We start from the raw sequence: 23353 nt of genomic DNA, 5'->3' as shown, positions 1-23353 counted from the left end.
AATCTGCATCGATGAGCTGCATATTTTGGTCATATAAGCAAAAAAGTTAATATAGTTGTAGGGTGGGGCAACAGACCTATGATGTAATTCTTTGCACATTAGGTCTGTTTTAAGAACAGAAATTTGCATATTCCTTCATCAAAAAATCTTAAACAAATTGAAACTCCCGGTAACAAGAAGTACCAAAATAAAAGCTCACAGAGGTACCATTGTGGTGTTCAACATGTTATCATGCAGTGTCAGAAATAAACGGCTGCTATCACAGCTGATAGAGAGAATCCGATTTATTTAATTGTGGTGTTTTAGCTGAATTAATTAAAAAGACATATATCGCACAAAATGTGGAGGGAGACTGGTATGGCTGAGAGCATAGGAAGAGCTATTCTGGCAGCCATAAGACAATTTGTTTCGGCATCAGCTACATCGCCTGCTGCAGAGCAACTGCAGCTGTTCCTGTTGGGCGTTCCCACCTGGAACTCAGAAATTCTGACTTCCGAATACAAATGGAATGCAGCATGAAATTGAAATGACGAGAATAAAATTGAAATTTCAAGATCAAAGTGGAAATGACCAGAATAAAGTTGAAAAACAAATTTAAGATTAAAGTCGAAATGACGGGAATAAAGTTGAAATGTCAAGAATACAGTCAAAAAATAATTTGAGATCAAAGTCAAAAGGACGAGAAAAAAAAGTCAAAATAACCTGCTCTGATGTTTACCGGCAGTACGCCGGGTGCAGTCAGCTCCTCAAAAGTCACAGACATGACTGACAGTAGTAACAGCTGCCATACAGGAGCCTAAACGACAATCTTCAGAATCTGTGTATGTGTGACAGGGTTGGTCTTTCACATTTTTATTGCATGCTGTGTTTTATGAAGTGTGTGGGTAGGTAATGACTTTTCTGACTGGCCCTGAAGTATCCCCCCTAAAACCAGCTCATTGGGAACCGTTGGGCAAGACTTCAGTACAGACACCTAAAAAGAGCAACAGATAGCAGAGAGGGACGACAGCAGGGCCGCAGCAAAGCACGAGAAGCAACCCTGAAAAGACCCGATTGCTCAGGAAGAAGGAGCAGCAGCAGGTTGTGGGCCTTTACGGTTGGGTGGAGGCTGATGTTGGGTAGTCACCGTGGAGTTGCCAAGGGGACCGTTGCTGTGAGGCACTGGCATTGGCTTTGAGGGGAAGCAACGTTGGATGCACCCCTCTCTGAGTTAAGTACCCTCACAGGACCTTTTTATATTGAACCTCGGTTTTAATTGGGTCAAGGAGCTTTTTAAACACTAAACACCAGTGTTATTTTTCTCTCTCTGTGGGTTTTAAGTGTTTTAAGGGGTTTTAAGGATCTTTAGGGAGAGTGGGAAAGAAAGAAGAAAGATCTTGGGAAAGTGAGGGAATTGATTTTTCACAAATGACGGATCTAAAAAATAAGTGAGATTAAAGTAGAGATTTTTTTTTTGATAGTTCTGCAAATGAAGGGAAAACACCCAGGATATAAAAGTCATCAAGAATTTGCAGACCTTTATTTGACCAGGATTCAAAAGCTAAGTTGGAGCAGGATGGAAGAAAAAAAAGGCTTCGATAAACTGGAGCAAGTTTCGATGAGGAATGTAGGCCAAATTGTTTCCTTAATTGACTCCAAATTTTCAAGGTCTCAGAAATAATGGCGTTCTGTGCTATTCGCTTGATTGGTGAACGTAACTGTGAACAAATCACTGACCATAACGCAACGGGTGAGGAGGCTGGTTCCATGCAGGCCCATAGAGGGTGATTATTAGGAGCGACCTTAACATTCCAATAAAGGATTTGCTGATATTGCTAGCCCAGTAGTATGGCAAAAATCAGGTGAGGCCAGACCCCAGAGAGATTTAGGAATTTGGAGAGTTGATCTTTATTCTAGCTTATTTATTGCACCTTAAAAAAAGGAATTACTCAGCTGGCCAAGTGAAGAAAAAAAGATTTTCAGATGAGCACTGGAACATGTTGAAAGATATAAAGAAAGCAGGGAAGTACCATCATTTTGATCAGGTTGATACGACCTGGTAATGATAAAGGGATAGTGGACCACCTAGTCGGATCGTTAGTTACGTATTGTAACTCCAGATTCTATGAGTATAGGCGCAGCACTTTAAGGCTATCGCTAGTGGGTTTACCCTCGCGCGTCAGCGCAGCACTGAAAAAACTTAGTCCACGCCCACACGTGATGGGCCGCCCGCGCTACCTGCCTATAAATAGCCATGGGTTCATACAATCTGCTCCCGATAACAGCCTTTTTCTTCAGCTGATAAGGGAACCAGTGAGGCACATGGCTTAAAGGGCTGCACCTATACCCATAGAATCTGGAGTTACAATACGTAACTAACGTTATATTTCGTATAGGCTTCGCTCTTTAAGGCTATCGCTAGTGGGTTAAAGGCAAAGCAGGATGTAGTCAATGCCTCACTGGGTCCTCATCCGAAAGAGCCCAGCATCAAAGCTTCCAAGAATTAACTCAGGCCCGCACACACACCCATTCACATAATTCTGCATCATGTGAACTCCTGTGCCCTGAATGCGCATACGTGCGCAAAACCAACTGCCTGATGATGTGTTTCCTAATCAGCTTCCAGATAATGAATACTCACGATCCATAAGGGCTGACTCTGCTGTTGCTGAAAAGCAGAGAAGACGACCGTTACGCATTGTAACAGTCAAACAATGAACAGAACAGACTCAATAACACATCTGTCTCATCCAAAAAACAAAATGAATTCATTCATGTCCTAACTATCACTCTGATAGGATTCCTTACACAGAGTGGGACATAGAGAAGAGAGAGACATCCCTCAAATAAAACCGAACAAAAGAACATGGGGAAGACCAAGATGCTGCAGCGCAAATATCTTCCACTGACATCCCACCGTGCAAAGCCACAGAGGAAGAAATTCCTCTCGTAGAATGTGCTCTGATGTGCTCCGGAGGAACACAACCAGCTGACACATAAGCCTGTGAAATAGCCTCACACAGCCAATGTGACAGGCGCTGAGCAGAGAGAGGGCGCCCCTGCGAGTGCTCTCTATGATGCACAAATAAGCGCTGAGGGTGATGCAGTGTGGCCGTGCGCTCCACATAACATGACAGAGCGCGCACAGGCCAAAGGTGTGATGTAGTCTCCTCCCCAGAGACATGTGGAGGAGGGAAAAATCCCTCCAACTTGATAACTCTTCATTTAAAAGAGCTATTAATATTCTTAGGCATGTAGGAAGGATTAGGGCGTAGAACAGCCGAGCTGCAATCTCCCTGAATGCGCAGGCAAGATGGAGCGACCGAGAGAGCTGACATATCTCTCACTCTCTTAGCTGACGTAAGAGCTAAAAGTAGAGCTGTCTTTAGTGATAAGAACTTTTGTGAGATTTGAGACAGGGGTTCAAACGGAGCCTTGCTCAACGCCCGTAAAACCAGCAATAAATCCCACCGAGGAGCAAAAGAACGAGAAATCAGTCTGTCTCTCCTCACGCCTTTGAGCAAGCGTTTCATCAGCGGGTGACTAAACACAGTTCTGTCACCAAACCCTTCATGACAAGCTGAAATCGCAGCTGCATAAGTTTTAACCGTTCTAAAACCAATCCTCTGTCCATTAGGAGCTGGAGGAAAGACAGCACGCGAGGCAGGGGACAAGTCACTGGGTCCCAGCCTGACTCCATGCACCAGCGCTGAAAAGCTGCTCTCGTGGATGCAGCTTTTGCGCTCTGGATTGTGCGCACAACCCCGGGCGAGAGTCCGAGCCTCTCTAAGCGCTCCCTTTCAGCAGCCAGGCCCACAGACGCTGACCTATCACTGGGAAACTCCTGATCATTCCCCTGCTTGGGAGAGAGCATCCCCCCGCCACTGGATCATCCATTGCAGACCCACTAGCAGGCGCTGTAACCATGGAAACCATGACGCTCCCGTGCGTTCCGGAGCTATGAGGACAGCTGACAGCTGCTCCTCCTGAATCCTCCTCAGAAACCGAGCAATCCGAGGGACGGGCGGAAAAGCATAAAGAAGCTTTTGGGGCCAGGGGCGGTGTGAGAACGCATCCACCCCCAGAGGGGGGTTGTCTCGTGCGCTCAGAGAGAACCACAGGGCACACTGAGTGTTTTCTCGCGCTGCGAACACGTCCACCTCTGCCTTTTCGAACATAGACCAAATCTGAAACACCAGCTCGGAGTGCAGGCTCCAGTCTCTCGCCTGAGGACCTCCCCTCGACATGATGTCCGCCCCCCTGTTTAGCACACCAGGAATGTTCACCGCTCTGATCGAGAGGAGATGTCTGTGCGCCCAACATAACAACTTTCTGGCTATGTCTAGCAGCTGCGCCGAGCGCACACCGCCCTGACGGTTTATATAAGCCGCTGTTACTTGGTTGTCTGTGTGGATCAGAACATGCTGCTTCTGTAAAACAGGAGCGAAATGCTGGACCACTTTCCACACTGTTAGAAGCTCCAACGCATTTATGTGGAGAGACATGTGAGCTGGCCACTGCCCCCCCTCTACCTGAGAGAGACACGTGCTCCCCCACCCCAAGAGAGAAGCATCCGTGAACACAGAAACGTGACATGATGCCTTCCCTAACGGGACTGGGTCCCTGGCTGACGCACCGGGTCGATGCACAGACGGATGAACCACCTCTGTAGCCGCCTCATGTGAAGCAGTCCCAACGGTACTATCACGTGAGCTGCTGACATTGTGCCATGCAGCCGCATAATAGAGACTGCTGTCACCACTCTGCCGGGGACAACTCGTCTGAGGAGGGCTGTCAGAGTCTGCGACCTCTCCTGAGATAGCCGCGCGCTCATTGTGGCTGAATTCAGCTCCACTTCCAGATAAACTATCTGCTGAGACGGAAAAAGTGAGCTCTTAATAGCGAAGCCCAGCTTTGACAGGTGAGACACCAACACCGGGTCTGTGCTGCAGCCTCCTCCCTGGATCGAGCCAGCAAAAGCAGGTCGTCCAGGTAAAAGAGAACTCTCATCCCTCTCCTGTGTAGTGGCTGCAGAGCTGCCTCCACACACTTGGAGAACATGCGGGGAGCAAGAGAATAACCGAAGGGGAGACAATTATACTGGTATTGGACCCATTGAAATGAGAAACGAAGGAATTTCCCGTGTTTCTGAATAATAGAGACGTGGAAGTATGCGTCTTTCAGGTCCCCCGAAGTGAAATAATCGTTTTCGTGGATACATTCCAGTACTTCTTTTGTCATCAGCATGTGAAACAGACGCTGCATTATCACTTTTTTGAACAGTGACAGGTACAGAATGGGTCTCATCCCTCCCGTTTTCTTGGGAACCAGGAAATAGCGGGAGTAAAACCCCTGATTCTCCTCTCCCCGTGGGACTCTGGAGATTACATTTTTAGCAGAAGCTCCTGCACCTCCTTCTGGAGGAACACACACTGGTCCTGTGAGGACAGGTGTGTCTCCAGAATCCCGCTGAACGGTGGAGGAGTCGAAGCAAACTGCCCCTAGCAATCAGCCTGTCATTCCACCTGTCCAGCGAACATACGCGCCGGCACTTTGAGCAACGCTCTGAGAGTGGGCGCACATGTTGCTGTGGCTACTCCTCCGAGAGAGAGGTGAGCCAGCTTAGAGCCCCTGCCGCCGCTGCTTGCGTCAGTGAAAGCTGCGCTGCAGCCCATAGGGGGGCTCGGACCGAAAGGGCTGATCAGGCTCGTTTTCCACTGTCTGTGAAGAGAGGGAAAAAGGTGTAGCCAACCTGTCCACACGGGGCAGAGAATCTCTGTCCGTGGGCTCATGAAAATTTAATTTGGCATCAGCCGGAGCAAACTGGGAGCGTTTCGTGTGTGAAGGAGCGGTGTGCTGCTTTGATGACTCGCGGCTGCGCTGCTCGTTAACCGAAGAGTTACACACATGTACACACATTTATCACAGTTACATGTAAAAAGTTCACTCTGGGAATACTGTAAACAAACCAAATCATTCTAAATAAATGAAACTTATGCCCCAGTGTGACTTATAGCCTATCTGCTGTTTTCGTCTTCATGACGTTTTTTTTTCTTTTGTTTGATACGACTTTAAAAAATGTATAATTATACTACTAAGTGACATAGCCCAGAAAGTATGGTACTTAGTTTATTACTGAAAAATTACTGTTGTAAATAAATATCTAAGCAAACATTTTTTCTTGCTAGTTTTTCAGTTTATTTTTTATCTTTTCAATTAACCTTCAAGTATAACAAATTTCAGTCAATGCAATAATAAACTCCTCCTTTAATTACTTTGTCTTAATTGTCTGCAAATTTTCATATGAAAGGAGCACAACCATTTTAGAACTAAATTCCTGATAATGGGGTTAAACATTTATGTAGTCTTGATTAAGTGTAAACAGAGGTCATTCACATTTAAAAAGGTTTTAGATCTAGTTCAAGTAAACTTAAGCATGTTTTTGTCTGCTTTCATCATATTAGACTTAATTATCCAACAACAAAATTGTGGCTAGTGAAAATGATGAGTGGCTAGTAACTCTGAAAAACCACTAGCCACAGTGGCTGGTGGGCAAAAATGTTAATGTCAAGCCCTGGTTGCGTGGTATCGAAAATCGTATCGAAAATTTATATTTTTTTCAAAATATTGTATCGAAGTTAGAAATCCAGTATCGTGACAAGCCTACTGCTACCGAAGTTCTCCTAGTGATGCTCATGACTGCTGAAGAAAAAGAGGAAGCAGATTGTATGAACCTGTGGCTATTTATAGGCAGGTAGCGCGGGAGGCCCATCACGTGGGTGGGCGTGGACCAAGTTTTTTCAGTGCTGCGCTGACGCACTAGGGTAAACCAACTAGCGATAGCCTTAAAGGGTGAAGCCTATACGAAATAGAACTGATCTCCAGTGCTCAAGTAAAGGTTGAAAGTTTTTTGCAAAAAATTCAGAGAATGGTTTTGTTACAAGAACACCAAGATATTTTAATCCTTGGGTCGCTTTCCTAAAAGGGAAGAGTTGCTAGAGGGACGTTCTCTGCAGTGGAGTTAATTGGAAAGCACTGGCTTTTATGTAGGTTAATTTTATAGCCAGATAATTTCCTAAATTGTTCTAGAATATCCAAGATAACAGGAAGTGATGAAGTTGGATTGGTGATGTAAAGCAGAAGGTCATCTGCATAAAGAGATAAGCCAAATCGAGAAAATCCCTTCAAATTTATCTTCATAACGAAGCCATACGGCTTAGGGCTTGACCGCTAGAGCAAACAGAGATGGGGAATAGATAGAATATGGAACAAGTAGCTCCACTCCACCCGATCAAAAGCCTTTTCGGCGTCTAGAGATAGGATGATTTCAGCCGGGATGGAGTCTGAGGGCTCTAATTTCGTGGCGCAGTGCAGGGGGCGCGAGCCTGCGCAGTGCTAATTTCGTGCAGCGCACCGCTGTGCGCTGCCAATTTGACAATTTGGTAGACCACTGCGCAGAGATGGGTGTGACGGCGCGCCAGGGGGAGTTGACGGCGCACCAGGGGGAGGTGTCAGCAGATTCATGTTGGCGCAGTGACAATTCTGTGCCAAAAAAGTGCGCTGAAAGCTCGCCAGCTCCAACCTGGTCTATCCTCGGCACAAGGCGGAGCGCACCCCACGCAGCTGTAATCAGCTGTAGATCAGTCAGACCAATCAGACGCTGCGCCTCGCAGGGCATTTAAAGGTGAGGAGAGGCGCTCATTTAATTGGTGAATACAGCGCTCGGCTGTGTTAAACCCACTCACGGCTTTTCTCCTCCCTCACTGCCATTTGCGCGGAGGGAGGCGTGGACGCGCAGCTCTGCGCTCATCTGTGCCTGGACTGCGCCATTCTTGGCACTGCAGGAAACTTGCAAAGTGCGCCGGTCACGCCCTGTGCGCACAGCGAAGGCCGGCGCAGGGCAGGTGCACCTGCACCTGCGCCTGGTGTACAAATTTAGAGCCCTGAATGTTTATTAACCTTCTAGTATTACTGAAAGTAGAGGTGTCCCAGTTTGATATTGATATCGGATATCGGTCCGATATCAGCAAAAAAAAAAAAAAGTATCGGTATCATTTCGGAATCCAATTAAAATCTCTGATATAAGCACTCCGACATAAGCAGTTTCTGTTACCCATTGGTTAATAATAAATGGGTCAGTTTTTCCTCATACCTTCTGTTACTTACTATTGTTCTTTGATTAAATAATATCACATAATCAAGCCTTTTCTAAATTCACCTGAGCTGCTGCACATGGCTCTTTAATATTCACGTGAGTACTCGTCTATGATTGGCTGATCAGGGAAGGCGTTTTAATATTAATGAGTAAAAGTGGTCTGTGATTCGTCCTTTGCGATCATGTGCATATCATGTGGACGTGATTTCTCACGGTGAGCCAATCAGAAAATGAATATCAAAGAGCCGTAGCCACAGGAGCTTGTGTCTGAATTGTTCATCATGACTGCTGACCAAAATAGGTGTTCTGAGCGTTTTCATCCAACACGGAAAAATTGTTAACGGTGATCAACAACACATTTTCTGCTTTCTTTATCCTCCCTAGCTGTTTTCTGCAAACCCTATCATATTTGACACAAAATACATGAGTTACATCAAATTTGCTTAGGAAACATTCCAAATGTGTTTATCAAAGCTTAAAAGCACGGTTTTGAATAATTCTTCATGATTAGTCTCTTTTTCGCTCTACAAGGTTTTTTTTCGTTTACTAAACACGAATCTGTAATGCAGGTTCATCTGAATTGCCATCCTCACTACTTTGTGACTTAATCACTGCTATGTGTCTTTGTCATACAAATTCCATCTTAATCACTGCTGTGCGTTTTTAGTTATGTTTTGGCATCCGGCATAGTATTGTTGTGGTTACTGTCATCATTTCAAATTTCTGCTATCTCTGCCCTCCCAAGGCTTTTTCTTGTGTTGCATTCAAATCCAGGAGAAAACAATCGAAAAAGATGTGTTTGAGTGTGATTTTGGAATGATTTTTCATTTTTTGCAAAGCGTTTTTGGCACAAACACGACGTACAAGACGCTGCAGGTTCATGTGGAACTCTGCCATCCTTGGTATTATGTGACAAAAAAATCACTGTTCATGCTGTGGTTAGTGTTACTGTTTATGACACATTTTGGCTTTCTCTGTCGTCCATATGAAGGTATATTTGGTGCAAAACGACTTCAAAGTCACAGAGAAAGATGACCATAAATTTGAGTATGTGTAACTATAAATCTGCATTCACAAATAAAAGTGCTTTAGGAGTTGTGTAGTTGAATTGTATTGTAGTTGTATTTTTTTGCATACCTGAAGATATTTTTGTTTTGCAAATACGTTTCAACAGTTACAGGTCTTCAGATTTATTTTTTGCAAGTGCACAAATCCACTGTTGCGAGTGCTCAAATCGCAATTTCTGCACTCTCACTTTTGCTCCTGTTTTTCTGAGATCTTTGGTGCAAAACAAATCTGAAGTCTCAGTAAAAGATACCCAGAAATTTGCGTATGTGTAACAAAAAAAATTGCATTCACAAATAAAAGTGCTTTAAGAGTTGTGTAGTTGAAGAATTTTTTTTTGCATACCTGAAGATATTTTTTTTCTGCAAATACATTTCAACAATTACAGGTCTTCAGATTTATGTTTTTGCAAGTGCACAAATCCACTGTTGCGAGTGCTCATACAGCAATTTCTGCACTCTCACTTTTGCTCCGGTTTGTCTGAGATCTTTGATGCAAAAGTAATTTGAGCACTTGCAGGATACAGAGGCGGGGTCTGTTGGAGAATGGCTGCTACTATGACCAATCAGAGCACGGCCCACCTTGGCCAATCAGAGCGGGGCCACCCTGGCAGGTCAGAGCGCTTGCGCGTGGACATGGAGTGAATCTACCAACAAGACCCTTCGCCGCCAGCATCAAGTGATTTAAGGTATTGCAAACCATAGTACTTTTAACTTACAGGATAAGTATGCACACTGGTCGCTCAGTGAGCAATGTAGATAGCTAAACATGACCGCCTTGAAAGGATTAGCTTCTTGTGTTTGCTATAAACTTAGCAAGCTAACAAACAAGTTCATATAAATTAGCCTTCCGTTCCCGTTAAAAACACCCCTGGACATATTGAGCCTCTTTGCTAGCATGAACCATGCCTCACATTTTTTTTTCTATTTTACCATGTAGAAAATGACAGCAGGGTGGGTCCTCTCAGGTGAGTACATTATCATGGCCAATGTTCTGAGACGATAATAGCTAAAGGTTTTGTTAGCCAGTCATATCGAAGTATCTCAGGACTTATCTGGGCATAATCAACAGATTTTTAAGACCAACTGACCTATCAATAAAAATAAAAATGCCATACCATAATTAAAGCTCATAAGAAACCCACAACCACTCAAAACTCAAAACCCAAACAACCACATTATGAGTTATGCAAGTTAAATGTACTGTACATTGTAATATTAAGTATCAAATAATATACAAAACCCTTATCTTTCTAGAGTACCACTGAAATTGAGGCTGCAGTACGTGCACTTCTGAGCACAATTAACAGTGCACAAGCTCAGCCCTTCACCTCTGGGCTTGTCACTCCCAGGACTGGAAGACCAACCAGTGTCCATCAGGAGATGTAACGGCAAGTGTCCACTATATTTAAATCATGTTATTGTTGTTTTATCTTAAGCTGTGAAGAAATTCTCAGATACACACTTTTATTAGGGGAGATTGGGGACAGTTGCAACAAGGGACGGTTGCAACAAGCCTTATTTCTCTAATCAGAAACATGCTAGAGTGATGACACTCACACTGCACATGCTCAGTTAGACCCTCTACCCACCAAGAAGAGAGAGGCCATATTGAGCATCTGGTCCTGCTTTTCTCAAGTAAAGTTGTTTTGGAGGTATGAAAATAGCTTTTTTCATGAGCTGTTTAGTCATACTGTCCTGACCTTATGTATGAATGAATCCAAACCTATCTAGTTTGAATCACTGTTTGTTGACTATTAAATGACATGGTGAGCATGTGTCAATGTCAATGTGGCTAGCTAGCACATGGTGTTTTGTCATGACTGGTACCATGGGGACAGTTGCAACTGTTGCAACTGTCCCCATGCTATTAGGTTAGTCATATTAGAAAAGACCACACAACCATATTTTTTTAACATTTTTAGTTCAAAATAGGCAAAATTAATATATTTTATTGCTCATGATGAACAGAACAGGCGATCATATGAAGAAAGTAACACTAATGATAAACATAATAATTTCCCAAATAACTTGTAAAGCAAAAATTAGCACTTAGTTATTGTTGTATGTTGTATGTGTCATATAAACTTGTCATAGAGTGAATGAATCATCTAAATAGAGAAATTGTATTCTGTTTATTTTCAGTATGCAAAGAGTGAGGAAGAGAGTCACTAACAGAGGGGTTCCCCTCAGTATTTTGGAACAAGCCTTAGATATTATTACAGTTGAGGGCAAATCAGTGAGGGCAGTGACCAAGGCCTTTGACATATGCCACACCACATTGTTCAGGTTCCACAAGAAAAAAAAGAATCTTGCAAGCACGGCATCAAAACATAATATTGCAAGTTATTCCATTCTTTTTGTCCCAAAAATGCAATATTGAGTTTTTATAGCTTCAGTAATATCTGCACATTGACTCAAGGTAGGCCCATGTTTTAAACAAAACAAAACAAATTAAATACCTTAAAGCTGTACAAAAAAGAAAATTGAATTTGAGCCCACATTAGTATTTGTCCTATTTAGACAAAACCCTGAGGATAATTAGTGAAAAGTTAATGTTTTTTTATATGTTGCAACCGTCCCTGATCTGTGTTGCAACTGTCCCCAGGTTTGGGGTCAGTTGCAACGTCTGAATTCCTCTATTCAAATAAATATTCTGATTAATATGTTATAAGTAGCCATCTTTAAATGGTATGGCCATTTGGCAGACAGATGTAGGTTTAATATGTAAAGATTTGGTGAGACTAGTCCAAATATTCTCTGAGTAATGTAAAAAGTGTTGCAACTGTCCCCAGTCTCCCCTATTAGATCAAAATTGCTGTGATGAATAAGTTTACATAATTAACTCCTTATAACTGTGTCTGTGAAATAAATTGGAGGAAAAAGTCCACAGGTTGAATGTATCCATGCCTCAAGTTTTTGCCTACTAGTGTTCAAGGCTAAGTGCTATTGAACATCTGTATGTCAGTGGAGGATGCTTATTAATTACTTCCTATGGAGATAATATGGTTATTAAGAGCTGGACAGGGCATAACAAAGCCTTAACACAGAATTTTACAAATACAACAATATGGTGCAATGCATCTTAAAATTACATTTATTGAAGAAATCAATCATTTTATTTTTCAAATTTCACTTATTGATTATTGTCAAACTTTTACTCAAGATGTTTCCCAGCAATGTATTCAAGGGGACAAAAACGCAAAAAAAGACCAGCAGATGTGCAGACGAGGGTGGTGAATGGAGCTGCAGTTCTACCTGCAGCCTGCCAACACAGACAGAACACCCCATGACGAAACAGTGCTTCTCCAGGCAGGTCTTGGAAGAAGGACTATAAATATTGCAGATGATGCAGATCACACAGAGGTGAGCCTCAAAGACTGACAAATAACAAGATCATACGGCACTGAAAAGATGGTTGTGCAGATATTTCATGAGGAGAGACAAAGATGGGCTGATTGTATTCTGATGTACAAACATATTCCTACTGTAAATTTTTTAATCATGCGTTATCCACTTTTTATATAGTGCATAGGGGCATATAACAGCCAGGCTGAATTTCCTATCAGCCAAGTTACTTTACTTTATATGTTCAGCCACAATATCTTATTCCAGATATGCAGGGTGCTGCTAGAAGAATATCCCAAAATGTGAGATTTGCGTGTTGGCTGGCTGCTTGAAAAAGCTCTTAGTGAGTTTCTCCTGTCACTTATGTAGAGTTTTAGTTTATATTATGTGACTAGTACTCATAATAACAATAATATTGATAATGCATTGTATTTTTGTAAAACCTTTCTCTTTTACTGAATACATTATTCATTCACTCTCACATTATCACAGTGGTGTTGGTAAGCTATACATTTGTTGCTACAGCTGCTCTGAGGCTGCCATACTGGGTCTATGGTCTCTCCAATCACTGCCAGACATTCAGTCACATTTGTACACAGGCAACATGGGTGAAGTGTCTTGCAACTTATACTTGTCTTGTCTTGTCTTGTCTTGTCTTGTCTAATCTAATCTATAGGAGGTAGTGGTCAAAGAAAAAAACACTCCATTGCCTCAGGGGTCTGAGGGGTATACTGCTAAAATTCTGAAGAGCTCATCAAACAATGGAAAGAACATCCTTTACATTGTCCCACTGCAAGACAAACTAACAACCAGTCTACTGCCATTCGATGCAGCTGAGTTTCAGAGGATGCCAAAAAATACTCGTATCACCTGTGGAATGTTGATTCCCCTTCCACTTATTCCAGTTCACATTCAGTCCTGTCAGGAACATGTAAGTTGGATTATGAATGATTTATATAGGGTTCCCGCGGATCCTTGAAAAGTCTTAAAAGGCATTAAACTCATTATTTTAAAAGTAAAGCCTTAATTGGCATTAAAATGTCTTAAATCCAATTTTCAAAAGTCTTAAAATTTTGAACACATCAGTAAGATTTATGTTGGATTGAACTAAAAAATATTTACTAACATTTATCTATTTTTCAAAAATAATTCACCGGTTTACTCTCACAGCAACATCGCATGATCACAATAGCAGAACTAACAAAACGGTGATGTGGTTGCACCAGGATCTTTTAGAGCAGACGCATGTATTGGTTCTACCTACAGTGCCAGGAGATAGAAATAAATGGGGAAAAATTGACAAAAAAAATCCAAAAGTGGCCTGAGAAAATTGACTGTGGCAGCAGTATTGGGAATTAAATTTTTTTAATTAAATTTCAAAAACCATGTAAAAATTGCAAAAATGGCTCTGACAGTGGCCAAAAAAGATGAATTGCTGCAAAATAGGCATAAAGTTCTAAAATTGGGTTTAAAAAATGTAAAACAATGGTCCAAAAGTGGGAAAAAAGTGTTTATATTGAGGTTAATAGGCATGAAATTGTAAAAAATGGGTAAAAATGGTATGAAAGTAGAAAAAGGTTAATAAATAGATGCAAAGTAGGTATAAAATCGCAAAAAATGGCAAAATTGGTCCAAAAGTGGCTTAGGAAAAATGATTATGGCAGCAAAATTGGGAATTAAATTTGATATTAAATTTCAAAAGACATGTGAAAATAGGCATACATTTGTAAACATGGGGTTAAAAAGAAGGTAAAAAGTGATGTTTTATTAAAAAACAAACATTGGGTTAAAATTGCCAGGTAATTCATGTGATGTTTTTATTTGTTTTCTTTGTTTCAATTGTTGTTCGTTGTTGACTTGGTCTTAAATTTTATTTCAAACGACCTTAAAAAAGTCTTACGAAGTCTTGAATTTAACCTGGGTTGAGCTGTAGGAACCCTGTTATAACTAAATTAGCTAATCTACCCTGGCACATTTGTTAATTTTTTAACCATCACAGGATTGAATACTGTACCTTGGTTGACAATGTAACTGCCGGAAAAGTATTTTTTTTTTCATATTTTTTATATTCTACTAACAAGAGGAGTGATGCCACTGAGGACCAAACATCAGAGCAGGATGCTGGTTTGGTAAGATGCCACTCATATGCCACTTTAAGGCAAAATCAGTGACAAATTACCAAAACTGATATTAAAAACAAAGTCTTATTTCATTCTTTGTAAGTTCTTTGTAGTTCAATAACCACTGTGTGTGTATCCCCGTATAAGGATGTGCCCTTAGGACTCCTGTCCAATATGAGTAATTCCCAGCTGAGAGCCTGGCATTCCATGCAAGTTCATGTGGGGAAAGGCATAGACATATATACATAGACACTTCATTACGTACTGAACCGCGTAGCGTGTCGCCGCCATATTGGATGGGTCTCCTCACTACATTCCAGCAGCAGACACAAATGGATTGAGCGCAAAGTGATTAATTATGCCGGTATTTTGTGCCACCTACGGTTGCTATAACCAGCGCAATTTTGAGAGTAGATCATGTGGGATTACCATTCACAAGTAAGACTTCACAATAATTTTGTTTTATTGACCATTTATCGTTTTATGTCAGTATAACTAACGTTTTCATGTGAAAATCGGGTAAAAATTCGCTGAGTTATGCTCATAATAGTTGTGCATTCTACACCTTTCTCAGTATAATGAACGTGCTGGGGCAGTGTGTGAGACCCATCCAAGATGGCAGCCGGCAGCTATGTCAGCTCCAATAGGCATCGCCAGTCAATGAGGCGTCTACGTGTATAATGTCTATGGGGAAAGGTATAGCAGACATAAATTGGAAACCTATGAGTGTGCAGTTGCCATGGGGGTCCTGCAAAAACTTATTGGTAGTAGGAATACTTGTTGTTTCAAATATCAAAATGAGGTGTATATTTTTGCTTGTCCTTGTGTGTTTTCGTTTATTTATTTGAATTTTTTTAATGTTTAGATTTCCTGGGATTATCTGCAATTCTTCACAAGCGGATAACCCACTGGAGCCCACACCCATGGAATGTAATGTTCAAGGTAATTGGAATTATAGTATAATGAAATGAAAGATTTGCATTGTTAGGAATGTTCTCTTAAATCATAGATCTGCACCTTAAAAATTGCTATAAAGACTCTAATATTTGGTTTGTTCAGTATTTACTACAGTGCATAGAGTATGCAAGGTATACTGCCCACTTTGTTTCAGGTACCTTGTAAACTACTTTTGAATTTTCAGCATGGGAAGCGATTGCTGATCCAGAACTAGCAGCGGACCATTACAAAAGGACATTAATTCAGAGCAGTGAAGATGAGCCCACCCTCAAGATCAAGATAGACATAGGGGAAGACCTAGAGGAGCAAGAAGGGAGAATTTTGAGCTTTTACAAAGCTCCCAGGATTGACTGGGCAAGACCCTTTCAAGCAAAGCTACAAGGTACTGATACCTGACCAAAAAAGATGTACTGTGTTGTTTTAAAAGTCTGTAAGCATGTTGGTTTTTCACTTTCTTTCTCTCTTCTATCTTAAGACCAGAGAAGCATACTTTTGGGTTAATTTGGAGCTTGAAATGTATATAAACAATGCTTTTTATTTAAATATCATTTGCATATGAAACAGCTTCTGGATGTACGTTATGCCCAATACTGAATCACAAACTGCCCTTCACTTTTCCATTAATCCTTTGATGAGAAAGTTCTGATTTGTTGAAGGTGGTTGGATGAGATATTCATCCTGTCCTTATCCATTATTGTTGGCTGTTGGCACACCCCCAGTTTAGAAAAGAAGCACACAGAAATTCCAGTACAGCAGCTGACATATTATTGTAATAGTGTTTTCATCCATCATCTTACTCACTTATCTCTGATGGGGAAGTGAGAGGCCAGGGCTGATCCCAGCTGACTTTTGATGAGTGACCTTGACAGGTCTCCATTTTGTCATAGAGGGCAAACTCAGAGACGAACAACCACTCACTCTCACACCCACTCTCAGGACAGTAGATCCATTGATTCTTTGGTGGGACTTCTATTTACTTCTCAAAACCTTGATTTGAACACCTCTATCCACTGCATGTGGTACACTGACTATGCATTGGTACCTCACACAATAAAGTGGATAGAAAAAGAACAGTCAAGTTTGGTACAATACAGGAGGTCACTCTTTGCATTTATGTACTATTACTTGTGTCTCCAGGAGATGTGGCTATTGGAGATGGTGTAAATCGTCACTTCTTCAGTATGGTAATGCACAAATTGCATCATGGTTTCCAAGTTGATCAAGGTAAGTCCTCAAGACAAATGTGTTGTACAAAGTGATATAAGAAAAAGAACACGTTTGCTTAATGCAACTCCTGGACCATGGATTTTTACATAAGTTGAGACAACATTCTTAATGTTTTTCAAAGCTCTTAAAGAAATGTTTTTTTTCCCCATCTAAACATTAATAGTTCTGGGAAAAAAACTTTTTATTTTAAGAGATGAGAATAATTCAAATGAATTATTCAAATGAATTATTCTCAAACAAATATTTTTTTTTCAGTCTGTAGAATGTGATGTAGGCCTGTACAATTTGGCAGCACCAATGTAGTTTCCTCTTTTTTACAGTGGTATGTGAATCTATTATGGGCGTTGACATAAAATTTGTAAATTGCTGTAGGCCACATTTTGACTTTGCATGACTTGTTGAGTTTTCTCTCAACCTAGACTCAAGAAATAAACCAACAAAACCAAATCCACAATACACGTGAACTTTTTATGTAGTATTTTGTGTATTTCGGATGGCGCAACAGTTAGTGCTGCAGCCTCACAGCAAGAAGGTTGCGGGTTCGATTTCCAGCTTGGCAGGTGGGCCTTTCTGTGTGGTTTGCATGTTCTTCCTGTGCATGCGTAGGTTCTCTCTGGGCACTGCTGCTTCCTCCCACAGTCCAAATACATGCTCATCAGGGTTAATTGAGCACTAAATTGTAGAGAAAAACTTGTAGGTGCGAGTGTGTGTGTGTGAAAGGCTGTGTACCTGTCTGTGTCAGTCCTGTGATTGACTGGCGAACAGTCCAGGGTGTACCCTGCTTGCCCAATGAAAGCTGGGATAGACTCCAGCCTCCTGAGACCCTGAACAGGATAAGCGGTTCAGAAAATGAATGAATTTTGTGTATTTCTTTATTATCTGCTGAACTGTCTGACAGATGTAATAACTGAAATGTCATTTTTGTAACACCCTTAATGCTCAATATTTACCTTCATAGGAAATGCAACTGGGGCTCTGCTGTTTGAGGGCCAAGCTGACCATCTAATCCCATCAACCTCTCAAGTGCTGGTTTAGAGTGAAATGTTTGTTGTGGCAGGAAGGATGATTGGTCATTCTCTTCTACACGGTGGCTCTCGTCTGCCTGGGTTCAGTCCAGCAGTGCTTCATGTGCTGTTAGGTGATGATCCACAGACGGCTACAATTACCCTTGAAGATGTGGCAGACATGGATGTCAGGGAGACTCTAAAACCTGTAAGTCTATACAGGAGAAATTCATACTTTTGGTGGTACAGTTTTCTTTGTTCTTACCACTTTTTGATTAATGTTAAATGTTAAAGTTCTTTTTCACATCCTGATAGACAACAGAGTTGTGTTTAAGCTTAGTGTTATGTTGAAAAATGTTTACAAGGTAATTTAGCACAAGTATGTAAATGTCCCCAAATCAAAGTATATACCACATTGCTCTGATTTTTGAAATCAAAATTATATTAAGTGTGATGCTTCCAATACACAAGCTAACATTTGCATGTTTGATAATACTTGACTACACTATAGTTCTATCTAATACATCTTAACTTACTATTTGAGAGTGATCTTGCTTTTTCTTGTCTTTCTTCAAAAGCTCTATGAGGATCAAGGCTCAGACAAGAAAGGAGGAGAATGCAGCAAACACAGTACACTCACAGAGGATCAGAGAGCAGCCATAATTGACTTAGCACTGGCATGGGATCTTCCTGTGTTGACAGAAACCAACAAGCACACTAACATTAACAAGAATGGCTGCAAGTGATGACACACCTTTTGTAAAGTTACCACGATCGCTCTGTTTTCTTCCTTAGATCTTTCTTGACCATATCAGATGGCCAGAGGATGCAGAGTTGGGGGATGACACAGATGATGGGTAGCCACTTGATTGCAAACATAGAACAATTGGGTACCTGCATTAATTTGTGAGAACAGGTATGCTGCATTCAAAACCCATCTGCTTTGAAGTGTGCCTTTTAAATAGTTTTTTTTTTATTGATTTTAAGGACAGAGTTGAGCTCTTCTGATGAGATGTAAATAAGGGACTTCAGCTTGCCCACTGTTTAGTGAAATAGTGCAAAGTGTATGCAGGGTGGAGCATAGTGCTGCATTGAATAGTGGCATGTCTTACAAATACAAAGACCACCTTTCTCCCTCCTTCTCCAGGTGCAAGGCACAAGCACCTTATACAACTGACATCAGAAGAGCCATACTATCCCCTAAAGCTGTAGCTTAATTTTTATTGTTCTATTGATTGTCTCAGTTTCCGATCTTATCTGACATATCTGTGTTGTGCTTTGCTTCTGTGTACTTTCAGCATCCCAAGAAAAAATGAAGCAGCTTTTTAAGTTCTAGGTTGGATGGGAAATACCCATGACTGACATGAAGGTGGAGGTTGTCCGAGGACAGCATCCAACTTCATCCACATGCTTCCGCACCCTCAGGTTGCCTGGTCATATCTGCTCTTATGGAGATCTTTTTTTTCAGTTGGAGAGCTGCATCTCAACAAATGACGGTGGTTTTGGACTTTTGTAGGCAAGCTGTGTTAAAGGGGTCATTTGACTCAACAACGACAGGATTCTGAGGTCATTATTAAAAAGTCACGATTTCAGTTGACCTCTTCTGGAGTGTCGTCTCTTCTTTCTAATTTCAAAATTAATGATGATTAATTTTTTTTACAGTTAAAGAACAATGTGATCCTGTGTTATGTTATGTCAACACTAATCACTTTCACTTGAAATGCTAGGGTTAAATAGCTGCCTGTTACCATTTTCACTGAAATTAACATTCTAGTTATTACAATCAAGACAACCCTAAACAAGGCAGACAAAATCATATCCTCAGTGAAACAAACAAGAACTTTGAAACCTTGTTTTGGCGGAAAAGCACCATTTTCTTTGTTTGACCCTTGTGGACTGTTGGGGTTGAAAACAGCCACTTTGAGTAAAATTTTCTGTTATTTGGGGTGCTGGTTTGGCTGAGTGGTGTAGCGTGAATTGGTGTCAAATAATGACCAGTGGCGTTTTCTCCCGGAGGCCAAGGGAATAGAATAGAAGAAAGAATAGAAATAGAAAAATACTTTATTTATCCCCGAGGGGAAATTCAGGAGTCACCGCAGCATTTAAGAAAACATAAGTAAGAAAGAGTATAGAAAGTGCAAAAATGTCCATAAGAAATTAGATGACGACATCCCGTCCACCACTCGTCCACCACTCGTCCACCACTCTCCAGCCCAGCCAGTCTCCACCTCCACAGGGTCCAGGACTGAGCCTCCCCAGCAGTCTGTTCAGTCTCTGTCTCCTGGATCCTGTCTGCTCACAGCAGGCGAAGCTCCTCCGATGTGTCTCGGCGTCCGATGTCTGCTCCGTCAGCCACGTCCGTGAACAGCATGATGCCGCTGGATTGGCACAGCTAGCTCATCCACCCCCCGGAGCGAGATTCCACGTTCCCAACAACGATGGAGGACAGGTCCACGTCGTCACCTCCCAGCTCACATCCGAGAACCAGCATTTCGTCCTCACCGCCTCCTCCTCAGCTCGAGGGAAATCATCAAGCCCTACACTAGTTAGCATTGACATGCTACAGGCTGCTAACCAGTGGCGGTTTTTCACGGAGGCCAAGGGAAGCCTGGCTTCCCCAAAAAATATAACAAGAAAGAAAAAAAATAGCCTATAAACAAGCTTAACCACAATGTATTTTATATTGTCATTTCCTTGTCAAAACACTACATTGGCGCACCTCTGCTTTGGCTTAGTGTGAGAAGCAAAACAGCGCCCTCCTGTCAAGCTCTCATTGTGTATTACACTACGTGTCTCATGCCCTCTGCCCTTTCAGTCAGCACGGAGGCCCGCTTCACTTTGCCTCCCTTAGAAAAAAAAACAGCCTGTATTAGCCAATCAGGTTGAAGCAAGGCTCATCGCTTACTGGTTGATGCATCATTAAAAAAGATATGAGGGAGGCCAGATCGAATCTGGCTTCCAGCCAATAACACACCGTTACGAAAAAATAAACACACTGATTCAACTGTGCCGGCGCCAGTGTGAGTGTCAGTGTTAGCCCACACAGAAAGTTCAGCTATGGATGGTGACAAAGATCTTGATTTTTTTGTAAAAAATGACTTCAAAAAACTTCCTTTTGAGGTTCAACTAAAGGTCAAGCGGGACGGTAGGCCGACTCCAATGCTCCACTTAACGAAGGGCAGAGCCGATGGAAAAGTCCGCTCTTTTTGTGAAGCTAACTATGCTAGAAACGAGTGGCTAACAGGGAGTGCCAGGCTTAACCGGCTTTTCTGCTGGCCATGTCTGCTGTTTGACAGATCAGGCTCCTTGAACAACCCCTGGAGCACCACAGGATTCGTGGATCTGGCCAACCTCACGAGGGCCATGGAGAGGCATTCAAAGTCCAGAGGCCGTATAACATCTGAGCTCAAACTTAAACTTTTCGGACGAGTATGGATTGATGAAGCACTGGATCAAGCGGCTGCAATAAGCGTAACGAGGCACAACCAACAGGTGGAGAAAAACCGTGCCATTTTGAAGAGGTTGATTGCTGCTGTATTATATCTCGGAGGCCAGGAGCAGGCATTCCGGGGCCACAGTGAATCGACCAGCAGCTCCGGCAACAGGGGAAACTTCATGGAGCTTGTGCAGACTTTTGCTGAATTTGACACCACCATGGCGGAGCATTTATCATCAGCAACCGCATTTACCGGCACATCAAAGACAATTCAGAATGACATCATCGAAAGCACTGCTCATGTCATCCAGGAAGAAATTGATAAAGAAATAAATGCTGCTCCATTCATAGCCATTGAGGTGGATGATACCACTGACATATCGTGCAGGTGCCAGCTGACAGTCATAGTCCGCTATGTAAACGAGAGCGGCATCATATGTGAGAGGTTTCTTGGTTTCCATGATATTAGTCTGGAGAGAGATGCTGAAACCATTGCTGCAGTGGTGATGAAAACAATTGGCAGCTACAATCCCGAGACAAAGCTGATTTGTCAAACTTATGATGGCGCCAGCTGTATGAGTGGCCAGAGAGGAGGCGTTCAGGCGCTCGTAAAAGTAAAATGTCGGCACGCATTGTTTGTTCATTGTTATGCACACAAACTTAATTTAGTTTTGGCTCAGGGGACAAGCAATATTCGGGAATCAAGACTGTTTTTTGCTTCTCTCGACTCCTTCCACAACTTCTTCAGCCGCTCACCTAAGCGCACAGCACTGCTCAAAGAAGTGGACAGCATCCGCGTGCCCGGCGGCAGCACCACTCGGTGGAACTTTAAAAGCCGCGCAGTGCACGCAGTGCATGAGGGCCGAGGATCACTGATCACTGCATTGGATCGGATCACAGCTGAACCTGGTTGGGACAAGGATGCAATAGCACAGAGCTCGGCATTGAGACAGAAGCTGGATGACTTTGATTTCATGTTCATGCTTGGGGTTTTCAAGACGATTTTTGGTCTGACTGAGCCCCTTTTCCAGGTGCTTCAGAGCAGAGCGTTGGCCATTAGAAAATGTGAGGAAAGAGTCAATGGCACTTTGACTGCTTTAAAAGCAACCCGGAGCACCGAAACCTTCAATCAGCTGTACGAGGAGACAGTACAGGCTGTTGGGATGCCAAACCAGCTGCGACGCAAGCAGCGCTGCCGGGCCTGGGCAGATTTTGAGCTGGGAGTCACTCCGGATGGGGAACATGAGGACACAGGGCCTGTGGATGCCTACCGACGCCTCTTTTTCCAGCTGCTTGATGGTATTGTGCAGCACATGACACACAGGTTTGAGGACATGAAGTGTCTAAGTTTTTTTTGTGTCCTGGATAATGCGTCATTTAAGACGTATTCCCAGCCTGCAGGATTCCCGGGGGTTGAGATCTCTCAGTTGGTTAAAACCTACCCAGTTTTTGATGAACTGAGACTGAGAAATGAGCTGCAAGTCATCTATGCAGATACCCTCTTTCACAAGCCACCAGCTGAGCTCCTGAAGATGCTCATTAAAGATGAACTGACCTCTGCCTTGCCCGAAGTTTGCAAACTACTGAGGCTGATGCTCACCATACCTGTGTCAAGCACGTCTGCAGAGAGGTCCTTTTCCTGCTTGAAAAGGATCAAAACCTACTTGAGAAACAGCTGTGGACAAGACAGACTGGGACATTTGGCCAAGATCTCCATGGAGTCTTCTGTCACACAAGACCTCAAGTCCCGCGGGGAGCTATATGACAGAATCACTACTCGGTTTGCCACGATGAAGGATAGAAGAATGCCATTGCTCTTCAAGTAGCGGTGAGTTACATTAAAAAAATGTATGCATCTTGTGACAAATGGGCTGCCATGCCCCTGTACCTGTCCAGCTTCAGCACCGTGGACAGCACCATGGCCCGCCGTGGCCTTTTTGATGACAGAGTTGTCACATTTTTTCTTATGCATAATGTACCGTATTTTCCGCACTACAAGGCGCTTCGGAAATAGGGCGCACCTTCGATGACTGGCCTATTTGACAACTGTTTTCATATATTGG

General features: G+C 42.5%; 1 protein-coding gene and 3 long non-coding RNA genes across 4 annotated transcripts; all 4 read left to right on the top strand.

Annotated features, from left to right (window-relative positions):
• The first annotated feature begins 9806 nt into the window (after window positions 1-9806).
• Window positions 9807-12556, top strand: LOC141786534 (uncharacterized). Its single transcript, XR_012597816.1, has 4 exons — window positions 9807-9887; window positions 10139-10166; window positions 10456-10589; window positions 12365-12556. It is a non-coding gene; the product is annotated as an uncharacterized LOC141786534 (long non-coding RNA).
• Window positions 12557-15536: 2980 nt separating this feature from the next.
• LOC141786535 (uncharacterized) lies at window positions 15537-16784 on the top strand. Its single transcript, XR_012597817.1, has 3 exons — window positions 15537-15608; window positions 15808-16005; window positions 16761-16784. It is a non-coding gene; the product is annotated as an uncharacterized LOC141786535 (long non-coding RNA).
• Window positions 16785-17800: 1016 nt separating this feature from the next.
• Window positions 17801-19276, top strand: LOC141786536 (uncharacterized). The gene is made up of 3 exons (XR_012597818.1): window positions 17801-18062; window positions 18433-18770; window positions 19153-19276. It is a non-coding gene; the product is annotated as an uncharacterized LOC141786536 (long non-coding RNA).
• A 1737-nt stretch (window positions 19277-21013) lies between these two features.
• On the top strand, window positions 21014-23116 carry LOC141786539 (zinc finger MYM-type protein 1-like). Its single transcript, XM_074665145.1, has one exon. It carries the CDS (start codon window positions 21014-21016, stop codon window positions 23114-23116), a length of 2103 nt encoding a protein of 700 aa, XP_074521246.1.
• The last annotated feature ends 237 nt before the right edge of the window (window positions 23117-23353 follow it).

The sequence above is a fragment of the Halichoeres trimaculatus genome, unplaced genomic scaffold (assembly GCF_033239565.1).
Source record: "Halichoeres trimaculatus isolate MK-OKI-2021-1 unplaced genomic scaffold, fHalTri1.1 fHalTri1_scaffold_41, whole genome shotgun sequence".
NCBI lineage: Eukaryota > Metazoa > Chordata > Actinopteri > Labriformes > Labridae > Halichoeres > Halichoeres trimaculatus.
Note: the sequence above shows the minus strand (reverse complement) of the source record. Positions and strands in the feature narration are given on the sequence as shown.

Coding starts and splice junctions, on each gene's coding strand:
- LOC141786539 (XM_074665145.1), top strand. CDS start 21,014: ATGCTCCACTTAACGAAGGGCAGAGCCGATGGAAAAGTCCGCTCTTTT.